Raw genomic sequence first — 19,836 nt, 5'->3', positions numbered from 1 at the left:
TAAATCAGCCATTCATATTCTTCATGGAACATTTGCAATTTTTTGTTGGATTGGTGGACTATTGGCTATTGAAATCAGTACATTTTATATCTGTGCTTATTATACCAGGGTAGCAACTCACTGGGAATTCCGTGAATTCTGTGTCAATTATTGGGTCCAAGAATTCTGCATGAATTTTTGTCCGTAGACATGAAAAATTGCAACTTTTATTAATCCAAGTCCCATTGAATTTATACATATTTGTAAATGCCCTGAGGCAAGTTTTTCACAGTTTAGCTTTTATTTTTATCCAGGAAGGAAAATATATCTGCATGGAAAATAAAACAGAATTCTCTTAATTATTTTATTTTGTTAGTGTCCTTTGCAGAACAATGTACAATCTATCTGACAGAAGGAAGATTATTGCAAGATATCTTAAATTTGATTAGGTAAATTTTAGTTTGAAATTTTTATACAATTAACAAATTTTTCGTAGATTGGAATATATACTGTAACATTTGTGACTTGTGTTTGTAGATGTATTTCGAGTCTGAGTGTATGAAATGGCAAATATAAACTCCGCACCTTAAATTAAATATTTTATATTTATATTGTAGAATTGAAATGAATTAGAATTTTTGGGTACATTGGAATCAAACAGACTCTTTATATTGTTGTTAATATATTTGTGCGTGTGTGTGTGTGGGTGGTGAGAGGTGGTAATATGAAGTGTGTTCAAAAAAAGACCGAACTTTTGCTGTTCTTGCTTTATTGCTCATGATATACACTTTCAAACAATACCCCTTCAAAGCACTCCCTCCCGGCGTCAATATACCATTGCGACCGTTTCTTTCAATTTTGGAACGCACTTTCTTCGATAGCACGCAGTAGTCTCGTCACATTTTCCTGAATTTCCTCGATGGTCTGGAAACGCTGTCCTTTCAAAGTGGTTTTCAGTTTGGGGAAGAGAAAAAAGTCTGCAGAGGCCAAGTCCGGAGAATAAGGTGCATGGGGCACAACAGATGTGCAATTTTTTACGAGATAACTTGTGACAAGGAGCGATGTGTGCTGTGGAGCGTTGTCATAATGCAATATCCACGACTGATTCCCCCGCAGTTCAGACCTCTACCTACGCACAGCATCTCTCAATCATGTTAGAATTCTCTGGTAGACTTCCTTGTTTACCATCTGACCAGGTGGTACAAATTCATCGTGCACAACGCCTTTCCAATCACAAAACACAACCATCATCATCTTGATTTTTGACCGACTCATCTGCGCATTCTTTGACACTTTCCCCACCTATTGTGAAGACTGCCTCTTCATTTCCACATTGTATCCGTAAACCCATGTCTCATCTCCTGTTGCGATGTTCTTGAGAAAGTTTTCATCTGCATTTGCAAGCAGTTCCTGACAGATTTGAACTCTATTCTGCTTCTGGTCATCTGTCAACAAACGTGGAACGAATTTTGCACTGACGCGATGCATGTCAAGTTTTTCAGTCAGGATTTTATGGCATGATCCTACACATATGCCAACTTCTTCAGCAACCTTATGGACATTTAAACAACGATTTTCACGAATCACGGCGCGAACAATCTCAACATTTTGGTCGTCTGTTGACGTGGAAGGTCGCCCAGCCCTTCGATCTTCGGGAATCAAGCTCCTGCCCTCCTTAAAGTGCTTAAACCAATCATAGCATTGCGTTCAGCTCGCGCAGTTATCCCTGTATGCTTGGTTAAGCATTTGGAATGTTTCCGTAAAAGTTTTCCCAGGTTTTACGCAAAATTTCACACACACGTGTTGTTCCTCCAACTCTTTCATTGTTGCTTTGTCCGACGACCCACTTGTGTACGACCTCACTCAATTGGCTGCTACTCGACAACTAACGCATAGATCGGAACCCAATAAAAGGCGATCTCTTACCAAGATATGCTGCTAGGTGCATACGGTAGCTGGATCACGCCATCTGCAACCGTTGGCGTGCTATTACAAAAGTTTGGTCTTTTTTTTAACACACCTCGTACGTAAGGTTGAAATAGAGAAAACATCTTGTATCCTTGAATTTTTGGAAAGTTACCCTTGAAAACCGGGATTATACTTAATTTTATCATGGTCCTAGAGTGGCCACAATCCATTCAGTTTTTCATGAAACAAAAATGGAGTAAAGTTGTAACTGAAAATATATTTGTTCTAGATAGGAATAAGAAAAATATATAATTAACAAAATACTTAGTAAATTATACCTTACATTTTTTGAACACCGTTCTTCATTTTGGCTTAGTTGAGTTGGCTGAGGTGTCAATATCCTTCTATTTTTGTGGAGGTAAAAGTAAAGCTTTATAGATTGAAATTGTGCAAGTGATTTATCATTGTAGTTTTCTTCATACAGATATCCATATAATTCATGTACTTTTTTTCCAGGAATTCGATCTCAGAGTAAGCCTCATGATATAATGAATGAAGTTTACAGAGCAATGAAGGCATTGGATTTTGTAAGCATTTCTTATAATTATTTTTGAAGCAATATTAATAAGGATATCAATTGGATTGTAAATTTTTTAATTTAAATATACTGTTGATTATACAATCTTCAGAGGCCTTAAGCTAAAGATCTTAAAATGTGGGAAAATATATAACAGTGGGGTAATTATTTGAACACTTTATGTACTTGCACCATGAAACTTTAATGTAAAATGCAAGAACACTTAAAATCAATAGTTGCATGGACCCTATGATGACATGACAGGGTGGTGACAGACCTGGAAGATCAGGAAAAGTCAGGGAATTTAAGAGGTCAAAAAAGTCAGGGAATTTTGTCTTGATAGTTTTTTTTTTATGTGATAGAATGAATGGGCCAGGCGTTTGCTTTGAAAGATGTCATTATGAAGCACTACATGGGAACAGGAAATCTTGTTGCTAAGTCTGAACATCAACTTTTAGGTCTCTTTTATGCACAACACAATTACAGTGCCAGAAACTAGTGATGGGAGAGGGAGAAAGGTAGATTTCCAGAGGGACAGAAAAATTATAAGCCTCTAAATATTATGTGCAAAATGCATTGAATTTTCATTTTTTCCTGTCTGTATGGGAGTAGTAAGGGGACAGGACTGTCAACAAATAGCGGAGTTTGAGGGGGGAGCATACCACCGTCGAATAGCTGTCGGATGTCGTAGTATGTCATTTTGTCGGACATTCTGAAAGAAGAAGGAAACAAATAAGGGCACTATGCAACCCTGTAATTTGTCAAATGTCTTGGTACAGCATTTGTCAGATGAACATTTTAGGTTCAATTGATGCATATGATTTTTGTCGGATATCGTCATCCGACTAACATTGAACTTCAACAAAATGTCTCATTACAACATGCAACAAAAATCACATGCATGCCACTTATGGAATTGATAGTTTTTGGATGTCTTCGAACTGCAACATCGGACGAAAGTGGCATGCATGAACAGATCCTTGTACATCCAAATTTGTCTGCTTTGGTACCACATTTCATTGAACGAACTTTTTGGCTCTAAGCATGCGATTTTTGTCGAACATAGCAGTTTGATATTTGTTATTCTGCGACATCCAACAAAATTGCATGCATTGTGCTCTTATGAATCCGATGTTTCTTGGATGTTCCAGTATGACATTTGTTGTCATTTACGACGTTTGTCAGATGGAACATTCAACAAAAATCACATGCATAAACGGAGCCTCTGTTGCACCACTACAAATATGTTGCTGGAATTTTATTACTCTTCTGGCTCACTTAACCTTATTTAATGTAGCAATCCCTACAAAGGTTGAAGAATCCAACAAATCAAGATATATATATGTTGAATAGTATCACAAGAAGGTGAAACAGAAATCTGCATTGGTAAACGCTATAAAACTTTGACAAACACATGCTCCCAACCTCAAGTTTTCTGCAACATTCGTATTGCAATTAACACCCCCCACCCTCACCCCTGTCCTGTCTGTTTAAACTCGTGAGAGGTGGATATTAATCTGTCACCGAGTCAAGTTAATGTGCAATGTTATGAAATAAGATACTACTAATAAATATGCAAATATTTTAATATTATAATTACACAAATCATTCAGTCCTAAAACTATATCACTGTCTTCAGTAATTGATGTTTCTCTGCCAGCCCTGCTAAATTTCGACATTTCATCTACTGATTTATGTGAGGGGCATCCAGAAAGTAAGTTCCAATTAGCAGGGACCTTGATTTTTTGCAAACGTGATAACAGTGCAAATTAAAATGTTAATTGCTGTGAAGTAGTGATTATGAATATGCAGAGATGTCCGGACATATTTTTCACCCATTCAAAATAGTGAAATAACGTGAATATGGCATAAAATGTGAATTGTTGGCATTTTTCACCAATTTTAAGAACTGTACTTAAACAATGAAAAAAAATCCTTGAAATCTAACATTCTTGTATTTTTTTAGACTTATAGAGAAACAAAATGTGCCATATTTGTGTGTATAGAACGTGCAAGTTTTGCAAAATTTTTATCCAATAGAAAACTATCGTAGCGTTCCTCTGAATGCGGGATCTTAAATAGGGATGTAGCTATTAGTACTAGTTGATGGTAGAGACAGCCCTGAACGGGCAGGTACGAATATCTAACTATTCATTCAAATAGACTCATGATTCGTTTCTAGACTGAAGTGAGCAATGCAAATGGCAGAATGGGTGTAGACTAGCTTACCCTGTTCGGTTTAGAAATAAGACCAGTAGCTCCTGCTTCTCCGATGATTCCAGATTAAAAGACCTCGTGTCGCTCTCATGCGCACGTATTTAAACACTCGCTTGGCCTCTCGTCACCTCTTGCCAAAGGCCAGTGTTCTTACCATTTCCTGTAGAATGCTTATTCTACACATTCTGAGCAGGAGCTGACAAGGTCTGCCAGGGTCAATATTTCTTAATCGAACGGGGTATGGTACGACACCCCCTCTTGCAAGACAATTTCTAAAATTGAAATTGTAGTCATGAAAAGTTTAAATTGAACCTTCTGCCATTCACCAAAATTTAAAAGGTTTTTGTTTATTACATGAAAAAAAAGGTTACATAAAATAAAATAATAAAAAAAATGTCGGAGACCCTTCACCGAAAATTAAATGAAACAGAATTAAGCTCAAGCTTGAATGCTGAAATAAAGTCCTATGTTTACATTAGCCACACGCTGGAAGAGTCTTTCGTAATCAACAATGCTGACGGTTGGTCAACATGCAATATAAAGTGTTGTTTGCAGGTCCGTGGAGTCAGCAGAAAGTTCAACACACTGCATCGTAACGCGATACATGCGACTTGCTTCTGAACAAGTGCTAAATAAGCACAGAACGTAATCCGTGAGAAACTTTAATGCCGCATGCTCGCAATCTTCTGCCTCATCAGGATGACAGTTCGAGGCGAGAGCAAAGGACCGTGGTAAACACCAAACTCTACTGGACTGAGTACAACCACACGAAGATTAAAAAAAATAGTTGAAGATTATGTTTTCACTGACGTTTGTAGCACACTATGTGTGCGCACTATGACCTGAGAAATCAAAAGGCAGGGCAATCCAAATACACTCAAACCAATACACTCAAACCCCAGAGTCCTGGGGTACGAAGCACTGTTCCGGGACATACACGGTCCTTGACCGATCACAATTGCACTGGGGGACCGGATTCGAATCCCGGTGTGGAAAGTTCTGAAATACTGTCCAGCAAAGGTCAGATGACGTTGGCCGTGGGGCGGGCGAACACAGGGTAGTCCATGGGAAGCCACTCCAAGTAGCGTTTCCAAGCCCCAAAATATGCGTTGTCCAATGGCGAACACTGGGGGGTATTTATGATAGGCCCCCGAAAGTTCACAGCAGACGCCATTGCATATTTCCGGCACACATCGAATGGCGACACATTTCGTACGCTGGTTCCATGTGAAAACGGAAGGTGTACCGTGCTGCTATCACTCCAAGAGGGGAACAGTAAATATGGCCACTGGTAGGATTAAACTGTTCACAGGTGGCCTGGCAGGTTGCTGATCCACAGGGGTGGGTCTCAACACATTTGGGTCGTTGACTGTACCCGGAAAGTTCCAATATGTGGTGAAATACACTGCCTGGCCTTACAGAGCAAAAGGGGACGATGTACATGAAAGATGTTCATGCTTCTTCTTAAGGGGGTTAGAGTCGTGGGGGGGGGGGGGTTTGCTCTGTAAGATGACATTTCTTCTGATGTTTCTGACGCTGTTCCGATCCTGGGATGTCACTTGGAATAGGATTTTCGGTGCTGCTACGTGACATACACTGCTGAAAACCAAAGGAGGCTGGTGAGCTCCAAAGCCTTCAGGAATGCGTTCTTCTTCCGGCCTCAAAAAAAATCGCTGGACTACTTTCGAGATTCCTTGAACTCGTGGAATTCCCGAACAGGGTAGGAAACAGGTTGGACATGGTAAAAACTACATTGCTCTCAGTCATTCAATATTTAAAAATATATAAAAAATGTGTAAAGGAATCGTCTTCTATAGGCAAGTGAAAATCATGAGTAAAGATAAGTAAACTAAAATAAAATAAACTGCCCAATAAGTGATAAAAATTATAAAACAAAGTTTGAATGAAGGCTAAAGAAAATAAAAGGCGGAAAATGTCATTTGACGCCGTAACACTGGAACACCATTAAAATGAAAATCTGACTTCATCAAAAGTAATATATGTATATATTGACTAAATTATATATAGCCCCTGGCTTCTCCCAAATATAAAATAATGTGCAATATAAAACTAAAGTTATGACATGGCACTATAAAATAAACGAAAATATGTAGGATTAAATATTGATAAATATATAAAAGTAGTATGTAGATGGTATCAAATATATCCCCTGGTATCAGAAAATTAACCCGACGAAATCCATTAATATCATGTCAGAAGTGTCAAAGCATTGTAAAAAATGAGGAACTGACGAGAAAAAAAAATTAACCCAAAATTTGGTAACGTCACAGCTGTTAAAACGGACCTAACCACAAGTAAAATAAAAGAGTAAATGACATGGCTCCATGACCTTAAAATCATTAATTACGAAAGGTACATAATAGAATGGATGAATAAATCAAGGCGACATAGTGACGCACTGTTAGCGCTCACTAGTCAAGGTTTGTTTGCGCTTGCATACGCCTGACGTATAGCATAAATAAACAGTTAAAATGAAGTTCCAAATTAGTAATAGGATAACAGTAATGATTTCCTCACCCCTACAAATAACCTGGGAATCACGTTCCTTTCGTATGATATTACTTCAACTAAAGTCTATGACGTGTGGGAGATTAAAATATAAGCACAATTACTCACTATTACCTACTTTACGAAGATTAACATGAAATTAATCTGTAAGAAGTAATTAAATTTCATTCGGGAAACTTTGAAAATTCTGAAGGAACGAGAAAAACGCATAAATAAGCGCCCTTGAAGAGACTCTTATTCTCACCTCGTTGGGAGGCTAGGAATTTCAGTGTCGACGCCAGCTGAGTGTAAAGTTCATCTACAACAAAGAAAGGTGTCATCAAATTCTCTCTGTCCGAGACTGAAATAAGATATGTTTCTTCCGCTAACTCGAATGTGAATGTGAAAATTTACGCACGGAAATCTGGCGACTTACATGGATGGAAAATCCTGGACTTGAGTCTTGCGACTGCACATATCCTGAGTTCGAAGGAACAAAAGGAAAACAACGAATGAATCGTGCTTTCGGTGCAGAGATTAAACTTGCGTGTTTAAACCTATCGTAAGCTGACGGAATGTAAACGTGATTATACCTAAGGGGAGGGTTTGATTGATTACACTATTCGCAATACTTCATCGGTATTTAATAAAAAAAATGACAACCAGTTTTGCCTTAATTTAAACAACCTTTTTAACTTTTATCGCTATTTAGTAATTTGCGATGCGATTAAATAACCACAGGAATCTGTTGAATAATGCTGAAGAGTGTTTATTTAATCATTAAGGAATGCCGTAACTTGAAATATAAATATCATAATATAAGTACACATGAAATTTAAGGTATTTAAAATTCAAAGCTAGAAAACGCAAAAGGAGGAATATTAAGCTATCCTTTAATAAATAGCTGAAGGAGACAATAAATATATGGATAATAACAAAAAAATCTCGTTAATATGTGAAATACTCCACGCCTTCAATACCGCTTACGTCTCGTTCTACTTTTCATTACAAGTTGGCTTACGCCTAACTATGGTGTTTTAACAAACTAAAAGTCATGCAGACTAAGTCATTCTTATGTCATTGCGCTACAATGACAGTGTCATTCCTCTTGCTACGGGTACCTCTGTGTACACAATTAATTCGTAGGGGAAGACATAATTAATCTTAAAACTAATGGAAGGGAGCGTCACACTTACTACCTTTAGTAGTGGACATCATTGCTCCTCTATTCCTTAAAACATATATATAAACACTTGCGCACTCTTTTATATTTCACTACCGGTATTTCTGCGCGTACAACTAAAAACACCTATTATTATCCCTTAGCTAGAACATTGAATCAACGAGCGGGTTATACTCTAGCCGAATGGTAGCGTCACTCTTACTACTTACGCCAGCGTATAGTAGCGGACATATAATTGCTCCTCTATTCCTAGAAATATAATTAGCGTTTCGTTTTTTCACATATTAACTTTACTTTAGTAAAAAAAATATTCCTTAAACAAGGTAAAAATAAAAATGCTCTGCGACTGACTCGTGTATTCTCTCGACTATCTCCTTATCAATTTGCACTACAATTATTAGTACCAAGGCTCCCATCTTCGGGGCGAGGAGATTTCAGTCATTTTAAATTACGAGTGAGTCGACCACTGATCCTTGTGCATTTCAAAACTATACGTGATAAAATTAAATACCCTCCTTGCGATAATCTTTAACAGTTTAACTTAAAACACATAAACACAAACGGCGTTACTTTTCGGATCATTAACAAGTTACGGTCTGTTTTAAAAATATATATGAAATTGAAACTTTAAAGGACTTTAATTAATTAAAACACAATTAACTTCAGCAATACTCTCTGCTGTGACCCACTAAGTACACACATCATGGTGTGATTGAGTCGTATCGTTTATAGCCGAAATATCATAAGTCACGCACCAAATTTACGTTTAAAAAAATACCAAATTGTATTTCAAGAGACTACTGCAAGGACAAGGGTCATCAAAATCAAATGCCACTTTCAAAATTTTGATAAAATCCTGGGAATTGATGATAATTTCCCAGGTGGTAGTTTTGTCATAGCCATCAGGCCCTGACCGAAGGTACCGGGTTCGAGCGAACCACGGTGTTACTAGGAGCGGAATGACAAGGGCTTGTCGGTAGACGTGAACGGGCTGGCCAAAGTCTGGGCGGAATATGACACTCGAATGTCCGACATCGAACCTTCCGGCGCGCGGAATGACGGACGTACCTTATGCCACATCGCATCGACGCGGAAAACCGCGACGAAGCAAAAGCGCCCGTGGCTACCAAAGGAAACATTCTATTTTCATTTCCTCCACATTGTAATGTGGTTTAATGCAGCGGGTGATTAGCCTATTGGGTGGGTGTGGTGGGTAAGGACTGAATTAAAGCTGATTATCGACATTAACCATCATTAACATTAAAACTGCGTGCTACGCAGCTTTCCCCAAAAATAAAGATTCGCGGAGAAAAAAACAATTCTGACATGTCACTATTTAACAAATTTCAATTTTCATTTATTTCAGAGTGAAATAAATGAAAAAATTCCGCAACTCCACTACGTAGCTCTAATTTTCATCACAATTTCGTAAAATGGATGAAAAGCCCAAGCATCTCACCACGTAGCGATGCCTATCCTTTCAATTTTCATGTCTGTTTAAGAAAACAAGTCTTTGACGCTTTTCATTTCCAAAAGAAAATGAAAAGGCCCGCATCAATCCACCACGTAGCGTTCCTCTGAACGCGGGATCTTAAATAGGGATGTAGCTATTAGTACTAGTTGATGGTAGAGACAGCCCTGAACGGGCAGGTACGAATATCTAACTATTCATTCAAATAGACTCATGATTCGTTTCTAGACTGAAGTGAGCAATGCAAATGGCAGAATGGGTGTAGACTAGCTTACCCTGTTCGGTTTAGAAATAAGACCAGTAGCTCCTGCTTCTCCGATGATTCCAGATTAAAAGACCTCGTGTCGCTCTCATGCGCACGTATTTAAACACTCGCTTGGCCTCTCGTCACCTCTTGCCAAAGGCCAGTGTTCTTACCATTTCCTGTAGAATGCTTATTCTACACATTCTGAGCAGGAGCTGACAAGGTCTGCCAGGGTCAATATTTCTTAATCGAACGGGGTATGGTACGCTATAATGCATGTTATACATGGAAAAAATCTGATATACACATTAAATCACATATTTCGCGCTTCTATCAGAACAATTTGCACCACAGAGCAAAGTGGCGGGGTTCTGACAGGAGATCGAGTGTGTATCTACCACCACAGGGGAGTTGTAACATCTGCATTTGTAGAGTGAGAAATAATGGAAAATAACTTCCTTAAAAATCGGTTCGAACATATCAAACTGTCACGAAAATACGTAGACAATGTAACCTACAGTTGAAAATGATAGTTTAAAAGCACAATGGAAGTGTACATTTTGGTATATTTGGCAGGAAAATGTTCTAAAATTAAAACACGATTTTTTTTGGGGGGAGGAAGCCAATTTTTGGTGCCTTAATATATCAGTATCTGTCATGTGAGATTGACTGTTTGATTTAGAATTTGTGGGTGTGCCACCAAATATGGCCATTATGCACCCTTTAGTATATATCGGGAAAAATCCCCTTATCTAAAACCCTTACCTTAAAATTAAAAAGGAGTATGGAAAATAACTTTCCCAAAATAACTTCCAAGGTATCAAAGTCTCACAAAGAGGCATAGCCCATGAGACCTAAAATTTAAAACAGTACTTTGAAAGTATAAATTTAGGTATATTCCCCAGAAATGCACTAAAATGAAAATGTGAATGGAGGAGGGGGAGAATGGCACCAATTTAGAAAAAAAATATGAAAAATCAAGATCCCTACCGATTAGGCATAAATAAAACAACAATATCAGTAGTAATTTATTTTACTTAGTTTTTGTTTTGTCAGGCAAAAATGTAAATTTTGTCCTGGAAATGTCAGGGAATTTCATTTCTGCTTGTTTGTAGCCACCCTGCATGAAGTCTAAGGTGCAAGATGAGAAGTGGTAAAAAACCTGCTTTGTTTTAAATATACTCGAGAGAAATACTAGCTTATCTGCAAAACTGGTTTTTCAGTATTCTATTAGTTTTGAAACTATATATAAAAAGAGATATTTTAGGTGACATTACAGTAGAGGTTCGACTACAGTATTACTTGTTTTATCAGCAAAGCTCATTACATTTTCAAGTATCTTTATGAACGAAGTTGCAGAAAGAAAGAAAAAGGGAATTCTTGCTTTGTTTTTCCATGCTGTTAATGCCTCGGACACACGAGCGATATGCATCATGCAATTATTACATAGTCTCCCACACCAGTGATGGATTCATGACCTCTTCGGGGGGGATTTTTTTTTTATTTTACTTGTCACCCACTAGGTTAATTGAATGTTTATTGTTAGTTTTAAACATCCATGAGTGACAGTTTAATTGCTTAATTATAGTCATCAAAGGAAGGGAAGGGAGATGATCCCCTTTTACCCTTATGCTAATTGATGTCTTTTTGCTAGTTTCAAATGTTGCAGGGGAAGGGGTACGCTTCCACACATAATGTGCACATGAGTGACAAACCAGGGTTGAAACAATCAGCACTCTTCAGGAATAATACATCAGTGATGGTGCCAGAAGGGACTAAACCCTCCCCAGGAAACAAGAAAAACTAGATAATTAAATACAGTGGAACCTCGATTTTATGTTTTTTCATGGGACCAAGTCGAAAAACTTAAAATGTGGGAAAATGTAAAATCGAGGAAAATTTTATAAAATTTTACTGTTTTGTGGCCATCAAGATTGGATGTGTAATGCGGAGAAATGTAAAATCCGTGAACCCTCTTTTAGCTCACATGTGATTTTTTAAATGGTACATAAATGTATGTTAGATACTGAAAAAAAATTATATATATATACGAGGGCCACAAGGGCTAAATAAAAGTGAAAGAGGAGAGAGGAAACACTCACCAGATGCAGAAAAACTTCAAACTTTTGTGATGGCATGTCACATCATCAAGAGTATAAAAAAGGTTCGTGAAGTAAGCTACATAACAGTGTGATAGCATGGCCTGCAGTGTTGCCAGGTCCGGAAAGAAAAGAGTAGACGGTGTCACACATGAACATCTCATGTTGTTCCTTCGTCAGGCTGTCGAAAACTGTGAGGGGTGATAGGTGTAGGGGGAGGTAAAGGGTGTTGCTGAAGGTGGGGGTGGGTGAAGGGGATATTACTGGGTGGCCTTGTTCAGGCCAGGGGGTGTGGTTGCAATATATATCATACCCCTCTGTTTTCTTACCAACTTTCTTCTTGCATTATCACCGCACAACACTGGTGATTTACATGATCTGTGTAGAAAAAACATCCCTGTGCATAAGAATACATGTGCTTCATCTTCAAGATCAACCAACAATTATTTATTTTTACAGTGTCACTGGCAAGGAGGAAGAAAAGGTTTTCAAGATCCCTCAACTAGGAAAGTTTCTGTAAAAGTGTGGGGGAAAAGTCATGCATTTTGTGAAGAAGGGGGAAGACGAACAAAGACACCTCAGTCACATTCTTTGATTGTTTTAAAGCCTAAGAAAGTTCCAATTGGGGACTTGTGCCTCCCTCCACTCTGCCCAACCATACCCTTCTTTCCTCTTGCATAAAAAGTCTATCCATGTGTTACGTTAGGTTGTTATGAGAGGGGATGAAACATGAGAAGGGGGAATAATTTATGCTGCTTTGTCCTTCACCTATTTATTATGCACAGGCCAAACAGGTAAGGGGATGAACATGCCTGAGCTGGGTTTGAACTACTAAATACTGATACTTAAATTACTAGTGTCATCACTGTACCTGATCTGTTGGTTTGGTTCCGTCGGTGCCATGTGGTCCGTTGACGGTGTGTACTTTGGGCACTGCCCAACCTTTGCATGGACACACTCCACGAGTTGCACCACTTAGGCTACTAGCTTCCGACTCTCTCGGCCACTAACTCCTGACTGTTCCGGCGACCTCTCATCACCGGAGACTTGGCTGCTGTTTGCTGATTTAGCATTTAATGCTGGCTTGTGACACATGGGAAGTTCAAGGTTGCTTGGTAGTCGTGTGGCCAACAGAACAGGCTTCTGGCAAATTTTGTGACATCAGCATAGATTCGGAAAACATAAAGCAGGAAATAAGTTATGGCAAATGTAAGATTGAGCGACCTGGATTTTATTATTTACCGGGACCTGAATTGCTGAATGTATTAAGCATACACTTCACATGTAATGCCAGGAGTTGGTTTTGAGCAACAACTCCATTAGCTAAATTCACCCACAGTCCTTTCTTGACTTAGCACCTTGCTGCCAAAGGTTCTGCAGTCAAGTTCTGGCTAGGGTATTCATTGTGTGTGCTGGCTTCTGTAGGAGAGTGGTTGGTGTGACATGCTAACTAACCAGGAGTCCCAGATTCAAATCTTGGGTGAAGCATGGATATGTGCTTCTATTTCATCTCATTGTCATGCATCCCCATTGGATGTGGAAGCCTTCAAGAATCCACATGTTCGTTTCACATCCTGCATACTTTCTTAGGCACAAGGGTGAATATATTTGTTTCCAAATCTCTAGTATATAGTAATGTATAAGTTCATAAATGGATGAAAATTTTATTCAAAGAACATTTATCCAATTTATTATAACTTATACTTCTTCTTATTACAGGAATGGAAGGTCATAAATCCATATCATGTTCGTGTTAGACACAAAAATCCTCTAACATCAAAATATGTTAAGATGTCACTTCAACTTTACCAGGTAGACTACAAAAGCTACCTGCTGGATTTCAAAAGTTTGAGCAGTGAGGAGAAGGATGGAGAGAAGATAACAGGTAAACTTCCAGTTTATTGATTTGGCCACTAAGGTGTCTTTTTGTGAAGTTTCTGTTCGCCAAGAAAACATGGGGGCCGTTGACCGTAACACTCCTAACATAACGTCAAATTAATATTGCCACCAAACCTAACCCTCCTAACCTAACAACTATTTTCCATATGAACAATATATATAATTTTTGAAAGTACTTACTGGAGATGGGATGAAGGAAAACTTCTTAAGACAACAGCAATATAATTGAAAAAAAAATGCATGTCAGAGACAGTTTCATATGTTCAAAAAATGTTCTGGTCAGAGCAGATAAATCCAACTTACATTTAGAATATCTAAGAATAAATTCCACCAACCCACTGTCTGCTTGCTGCCGTATTTTCAACTTTATCCGTACATCCTCCTGCAACTCAGGGAAGTAAATCTCTGGCTCCCGCCTGAAAAATGCAACACTACCCAATATTCATTTTGGGTCGCAAGCTCTTACCACACTACAGACACACACCCACTTTCCAAACAAAAACCAAGTACCATGTGGCATGCAGGTCTTACTGTATCATGCCAAACTCAAACACCTTCTTCATGCTAAGAGATTTAAACCTAACCATGAAAGCATTCCGTGCTTTTGTCAGAAGATGAAATCCGGTGCTTGACAAGAAGGTGTTTTAGTTTGGTGCGATGAGTCTACCCCTGACATGCACCGAAACATATCTGCAGTAAATCTTGCACTCCCTGATTTCGCACCAAGATTGCCAACCTTCAATCTCTGATACTTCCAATACTGCTCCAAGATAAAAACCACAAACAAACATTTAACAACATGTAAAATTCCATTCTTATCCATTTGCCATTCTTCCATCAATTCATGACCTTCAAAACCAATACCTTCCTATAAAAACACTACCAAAGCAATGCATAATACATAATTCCACAGATTTAGTTCATACCACAGGGACATTGTGACAATGAAAATGATGTAATAAATAGTACCACCAAAAAAACTCTTTATTACTCCACTATAATACATCTCCGTGAGCAAAAAACAACAGAAATTGTTTGTATGGAACAATCTTCATAAATCATATGCAATTTTTTACTTTCCTGCAGAGGTACGGAGGGTTAATGGTACCAAAATTTGTTCTAATATTTTCTTTTCATTATTTTGATATTATATTGAAGGCAATTAGTCATGTCATCTTCATATTTACACTAAAATATTTACCATTAAAGGATCAAAATAAATATGAATGTATTTAAATAAGAGTAAGGCATAGTTTTATATATTTTTGCCTTGGCATGTTAGTATTATTTAGTCTATTTCACTTTGTAGTTTTTTTGTGTTGCATAATTTGATAAAATATTCTCAGAATTTCTGTTTCATTGTAGATTCAAATTCTCATCAGCAGCAAAGTACTGGACACCACACTATGGAGTTCTTTGAAATGTGTGCTGCTCTTATTACTCAACTTGCTCGTTGACTTATTTGCTTCACAAGCAATCAACACATAAACACTCCCAGGAAATGATGAGAAGCTTAACTCATTTTGGACTAGCTATTTGATTTTTTATCTATAAATAAGAATGTAATGCTCTTTTAAGTTATGTTTGTTATTGTGTAAAAGTAGTTTTAGTCCATATCAAAGAAAACTTTGGACAAATCTTAAATCAAGTTATTAATAATTAATTTCAGTTAAAAGTTAACTTCGTCATATTTTTGTTTTTAGCTGGGAGCTGTTTAATTATTTAACACTAATTTTTGGGGAAGGCGATACAGAACTCAGGGTAATTAAAGCAAAGTAAACAATGAAATTTATGATATAAATATTAGATCATTTAAGAAAAGAATGAAGTAGAATAGATGAATTAGGTTGGGCATATCTTTTTGTACAATTATTCAGTGATAAACATAGCAAAACACTTGTGGACTGTGAATGGATTTATTCTATCAATGTTCTAGAATGTGTAGATGTGAGGAAGGAAACTAATATTTTCTTGAAGTATTATGTTATTGTAGAATTGAATGCTAAATGAACTCTCTTCCTTAATGAAATCTATGAGGTGTTCTTTGTTCAGAAATGGTGAAAGGTAGAAGAGCTATACAAAAGTATTTAAAGGTTTCTACTTTCTTTCTGAAAACATGTGTGTTACACACAGACTTCCTAGGAGGAGATGTTTGATTCATAAATATATATAATTGAATGGGAGAAATAAGTTTTCCCAGAACTAAGTAGAGTAATAATGAGGCTAGAAAAGTTGGCTAGTACTGTACCTGAGAAAGTTATGGTTTAGGGTTAGGTTGCCTTTAAATTAGAAGAAAGTACGAGTATGATTGTATGTTTACACAAGGTGCTGCAATCACATTGCATGTGAATGTGTTTGCATTTTAAATGCATATGATTGATTAATTTCTTTTTAAGCCATAAAAGAAAAAGTAATTTTTACTTTAAGACTGTGCAGATACTATTTTGAAGTTGAGGTAGTGGTCTGATTTAAAAAAAATCAAAAGTGAAGAGTCTTAGGAAATTGATGCAAGTTGTATTGTTGAAACTGTGTTGGTCTAAATTGTACTTCCGCAAGTATCATACCATACTCTACAGATAACTGGCCTTCTCTGATGACATAGCTTTGTTGCCTTGTAATTAAGGGTTTCTGGGTTCAGTACCTGGTTCGGATCCCACTTTTAAACTATTTGTACATGAAGTGGAATTAACACACAAATTCTACTGATAATGTGCAAGGACTAATAACAATAGCTAAAAAAAATGACAAAGTTACAATGTAACTTCATTGCCTTGTAATTAAGGTTTCTGGGTTCAATACCTGGTTTGGATCCCACTTTAAACCATTTGTACATGAAGTGGAATTAATACACAAATTCTACAGATAACGTACAATGACTAATAACAATAGCTAAAATGAAAATATATGCCAAAGTTACAATGTAACTTTGTTGCCTTGTAATTAAGGTTTCTGGGTTCAATACCCGGTTCGGATCCCACTTTAAACTATTTGTGCATAAAGTGGTATTAACACAAAAACTCAACAGATAATGTACAAAGAGTAAAGAGTAATAACAATAGCTAAAAAAAATTACAAAAAGTTACGTTTGACTTAGAATATTATTTTATTTGGTAACATTGTTCTGTACCTCTTGTTATAGTGAATATTCCTGTAACATGTGTAGTATACAGTATTCAAACCTTGCTGTTTCAATAGTGTCAGTAGCTAGCTGTTAACATTTTGTACTGTTGCTGTATTTCCCTTTATGCAGAAATCATATGTAGAGTTCATATTACAATTGAAATGAGAAGTTGCAATGGATGCCATTACTAAATATCTTTAATTTCTATTTTGCATAATTTTGAATAAATTTGCATAATTGTGCATAATTGTATAAATATTAGGAGTGTGCTAATTTCCAAAGATGAAATTTTAAATCTTAGTATACATTAACTGTTTTGAGTTTACATGTATCTTATACAGATATTGTGTTTTTATTTGTTGGACCAAATATAATCATTTGTTGATTATAAGGGTTTTTTCTTCAAAGAGTGTGTCTGTATTGTTATATACTTTTAAGCACTAGAGGGGTAACTCAGACACACACAACTTGCTTAACTTTTGCATGTACTCGTTTCTTACTTAAGCACAGACTTTGCTTTGTAATGAAGGGGTCGTGGGTTTGATGCCTGGTGAACGAACATAGTGGTTCGGACTTACCTTAAAAACAAACAGAATTCAAGAATCACATACTCACTCTCTCTCACTTCCTCTCGACCAATTGACAGACATTTCGAGATGCAAAGCATTGACCATTGATTGATTGATTTTGGGCCAGCCCCCGTGGCAGAGTGGTTAGCACATCACGCTACGATGCCAGGGGTCCTTGGTTCGAATTCTGGCCTGGGCATGGATGTTTGCAAATGTCCCTTCATCAATTTAATCATATCATCACTCATCCTCATCTTTGCAATTAGCCAAAAGTGGCAGAAAAGTGATGTAAAATAAATCAAATCAATCATTGATTAGCACAGTGCACTATGATGCCAGGGGTTCCAGATTCGAATCCCAGTCTGGGCATGGGTATTTGTGAATGTCCCTTCATCATATCATCACTCATCCCCATCTTCGCAAATTAGTCAAAAGTGGCATTGATTGATTTGCTTTATTTTACTTCACTTTTTGTGCCACTTTTGGCTACTTTGCGAAGACAGAGATAACTGATGATATGGTGGAACCCCTAGCATCATAGTGCACTGTGCTAGTCACTCCACCATGGAGGCTGGCCATTGACAACTTGGAAATCGCACCAGCATTCGCTTGAGCAACCCTAAGATTTTCCAAGGCCCAGAGAATTGAAATGCTGGCATGGTATCCAATGCCTTGTTATATCTGGGAAGTCCTGTGGATTGATGGAGAGGAAGTGAGAGAATCAAGGGGTGATTCATGCATTTTGGTGGAGTAAATGTGTTTTACAGCGATAAGATAGGTGGAAGGAACTTTCAAAGACAGGCATGTGGCTTGATCACTTCTCATGTTCACATTCATGAGTCCCTCAAAAATGAAATTTGCATGTGTCCGGGTATAAAATAGGGATGAGTAACATCAAGCAAATTGTGTGTCTACAAGTGTGTCTCGATAATAATTTGTGAAAAAATTATTTGTGTGTGCATGTCTTGGTAAAACACTACTTTTGTCATATCACATGTATACATACACCGATTCTCCATCCCTTTTTTTTCTTTCTACCTACAAGACCAGCGGTTTTCAAACTTCTCTCGCTGATTTCACAACCAATTTTTTATCATGATTTGTGGTATCCTCAATAATTTAGCCTTCCCTCAATATACACTGACATCACAAGAAAACTTCCATACGCTTGTTGCTCATGTTAACACACTGCCTTCATTGTCTAAGGTATATGAGATGCAATACAAACCAAATGATGAAGGCAGTTAATATTCAGAATTAATGGTTTCTAAGTAAGTTAAACTTAGCAATAGCAATATGAGCAAGACGTTTTCTTGTGATTTCTAATCATATCTTCCACATATCATTGGTTTTGACAAGTCTACTTGGATTGCAGAGAATTCTTTACTAATGTGCATTGTGTCTTCAATATCTGCTAACTTATCGCGAATGCTTTTTTCACTGTTGAAAAACACTACTAAATGTTTGTAAATGATTATTTTATTTGAAAGATTTAATTGGCTGTTGCCTGCTGAAATTATTGAACTAATGGTCAGATGCAAGCCTAAATGTAGTCTATTGCATAAGCACATGGCGGCAGACCTAGAGGGTTGATGGGGCTATATTTCCCCACTGGGCTACCATTTTGTAAAAATATATAAGGTTAAATATGTCAAAGGATGGTAAAATATTGTACTGAGTAGCCAAAAAAGCAGTCATGTGCCCTATTTATGGACATTTCCTTTTCATTGTCAAAATTCCATTGCACGTTACTGCCTGTACCATTGATTCTCTGGGTTCACCACTGTATACAGGTATCACTGAGAATTTGAAAAAGTTACATTTAGGCCCATACCTGACATTAGTGCATAAGAATAAAGATACTGGCATTACAAAATTATCACTTCCAATTAAATGTCTCAAATCTTTTTCTGTTGGTCCATGTTTCAATACCCCTAGTGGGAACTCCAAAATGACATGTCAATCCTGCATCATGAGGACAACTGAAGAGCAATGTAACTCAGTGCGATGATCATGTGTCACCCAATGAAATGTCTAGAGGAATAGAATGAAAAATTCTTA

The 19,836-nt window shown here is 37.3% G+C and overlaps 1 protein-coding gene across 1 annotated transcript in view; it reads left to right on the top strand.

The window, feature by feature from the left end:
* Positions 1-17,589, top strand: part of AMPKalpha (AMP-activated protein kinase alpha subunit) — a 65,982-nt gene extending 48,393 nt beyond the window's left edge. Inside the window, exons 10-12 of the mRNA XM_083116973.1 lie at positions 2,404-2,474; positions 13,906-14,071; positions 15,451-17,589. Coding sequence (XP_082973099.1) covers positions 2,404-2,474; positions 13,906-14,071; positions 15,451-15,542 — 329 coding nt within the window. The 3' untranslated portion in view covers positions 15,543-17,589. The remainder of the gene's footprint in view (positions 1-2,403; positions 2,475-13,905; positions 14,072-15,450) is intronic.
* The last annotated feature ends 2,247 nt before the right edge of the window (positions 17,590-19,836 follow it).

Source organism: Lepisma saccharinum, chromosome 2, assembly GCF_977018435.1.
Source record: "Lepisma saccharinum chromosome 2, izLepSacc3.1, whole genome shotgun sequence".
In the NCBI taxonomy this organism is placed as follows: domain Eukaryota; kingdom Metazoa; phylum Arthropoda; class Insecta; order Zygentoma; family Lepismatidae; genus Lepisma; species Lepisma saccharinum.
Note: the sequence above shows the minus strand (reverse complement) of the source record. Positions and strands in the feature narration are given on the sequence as shown.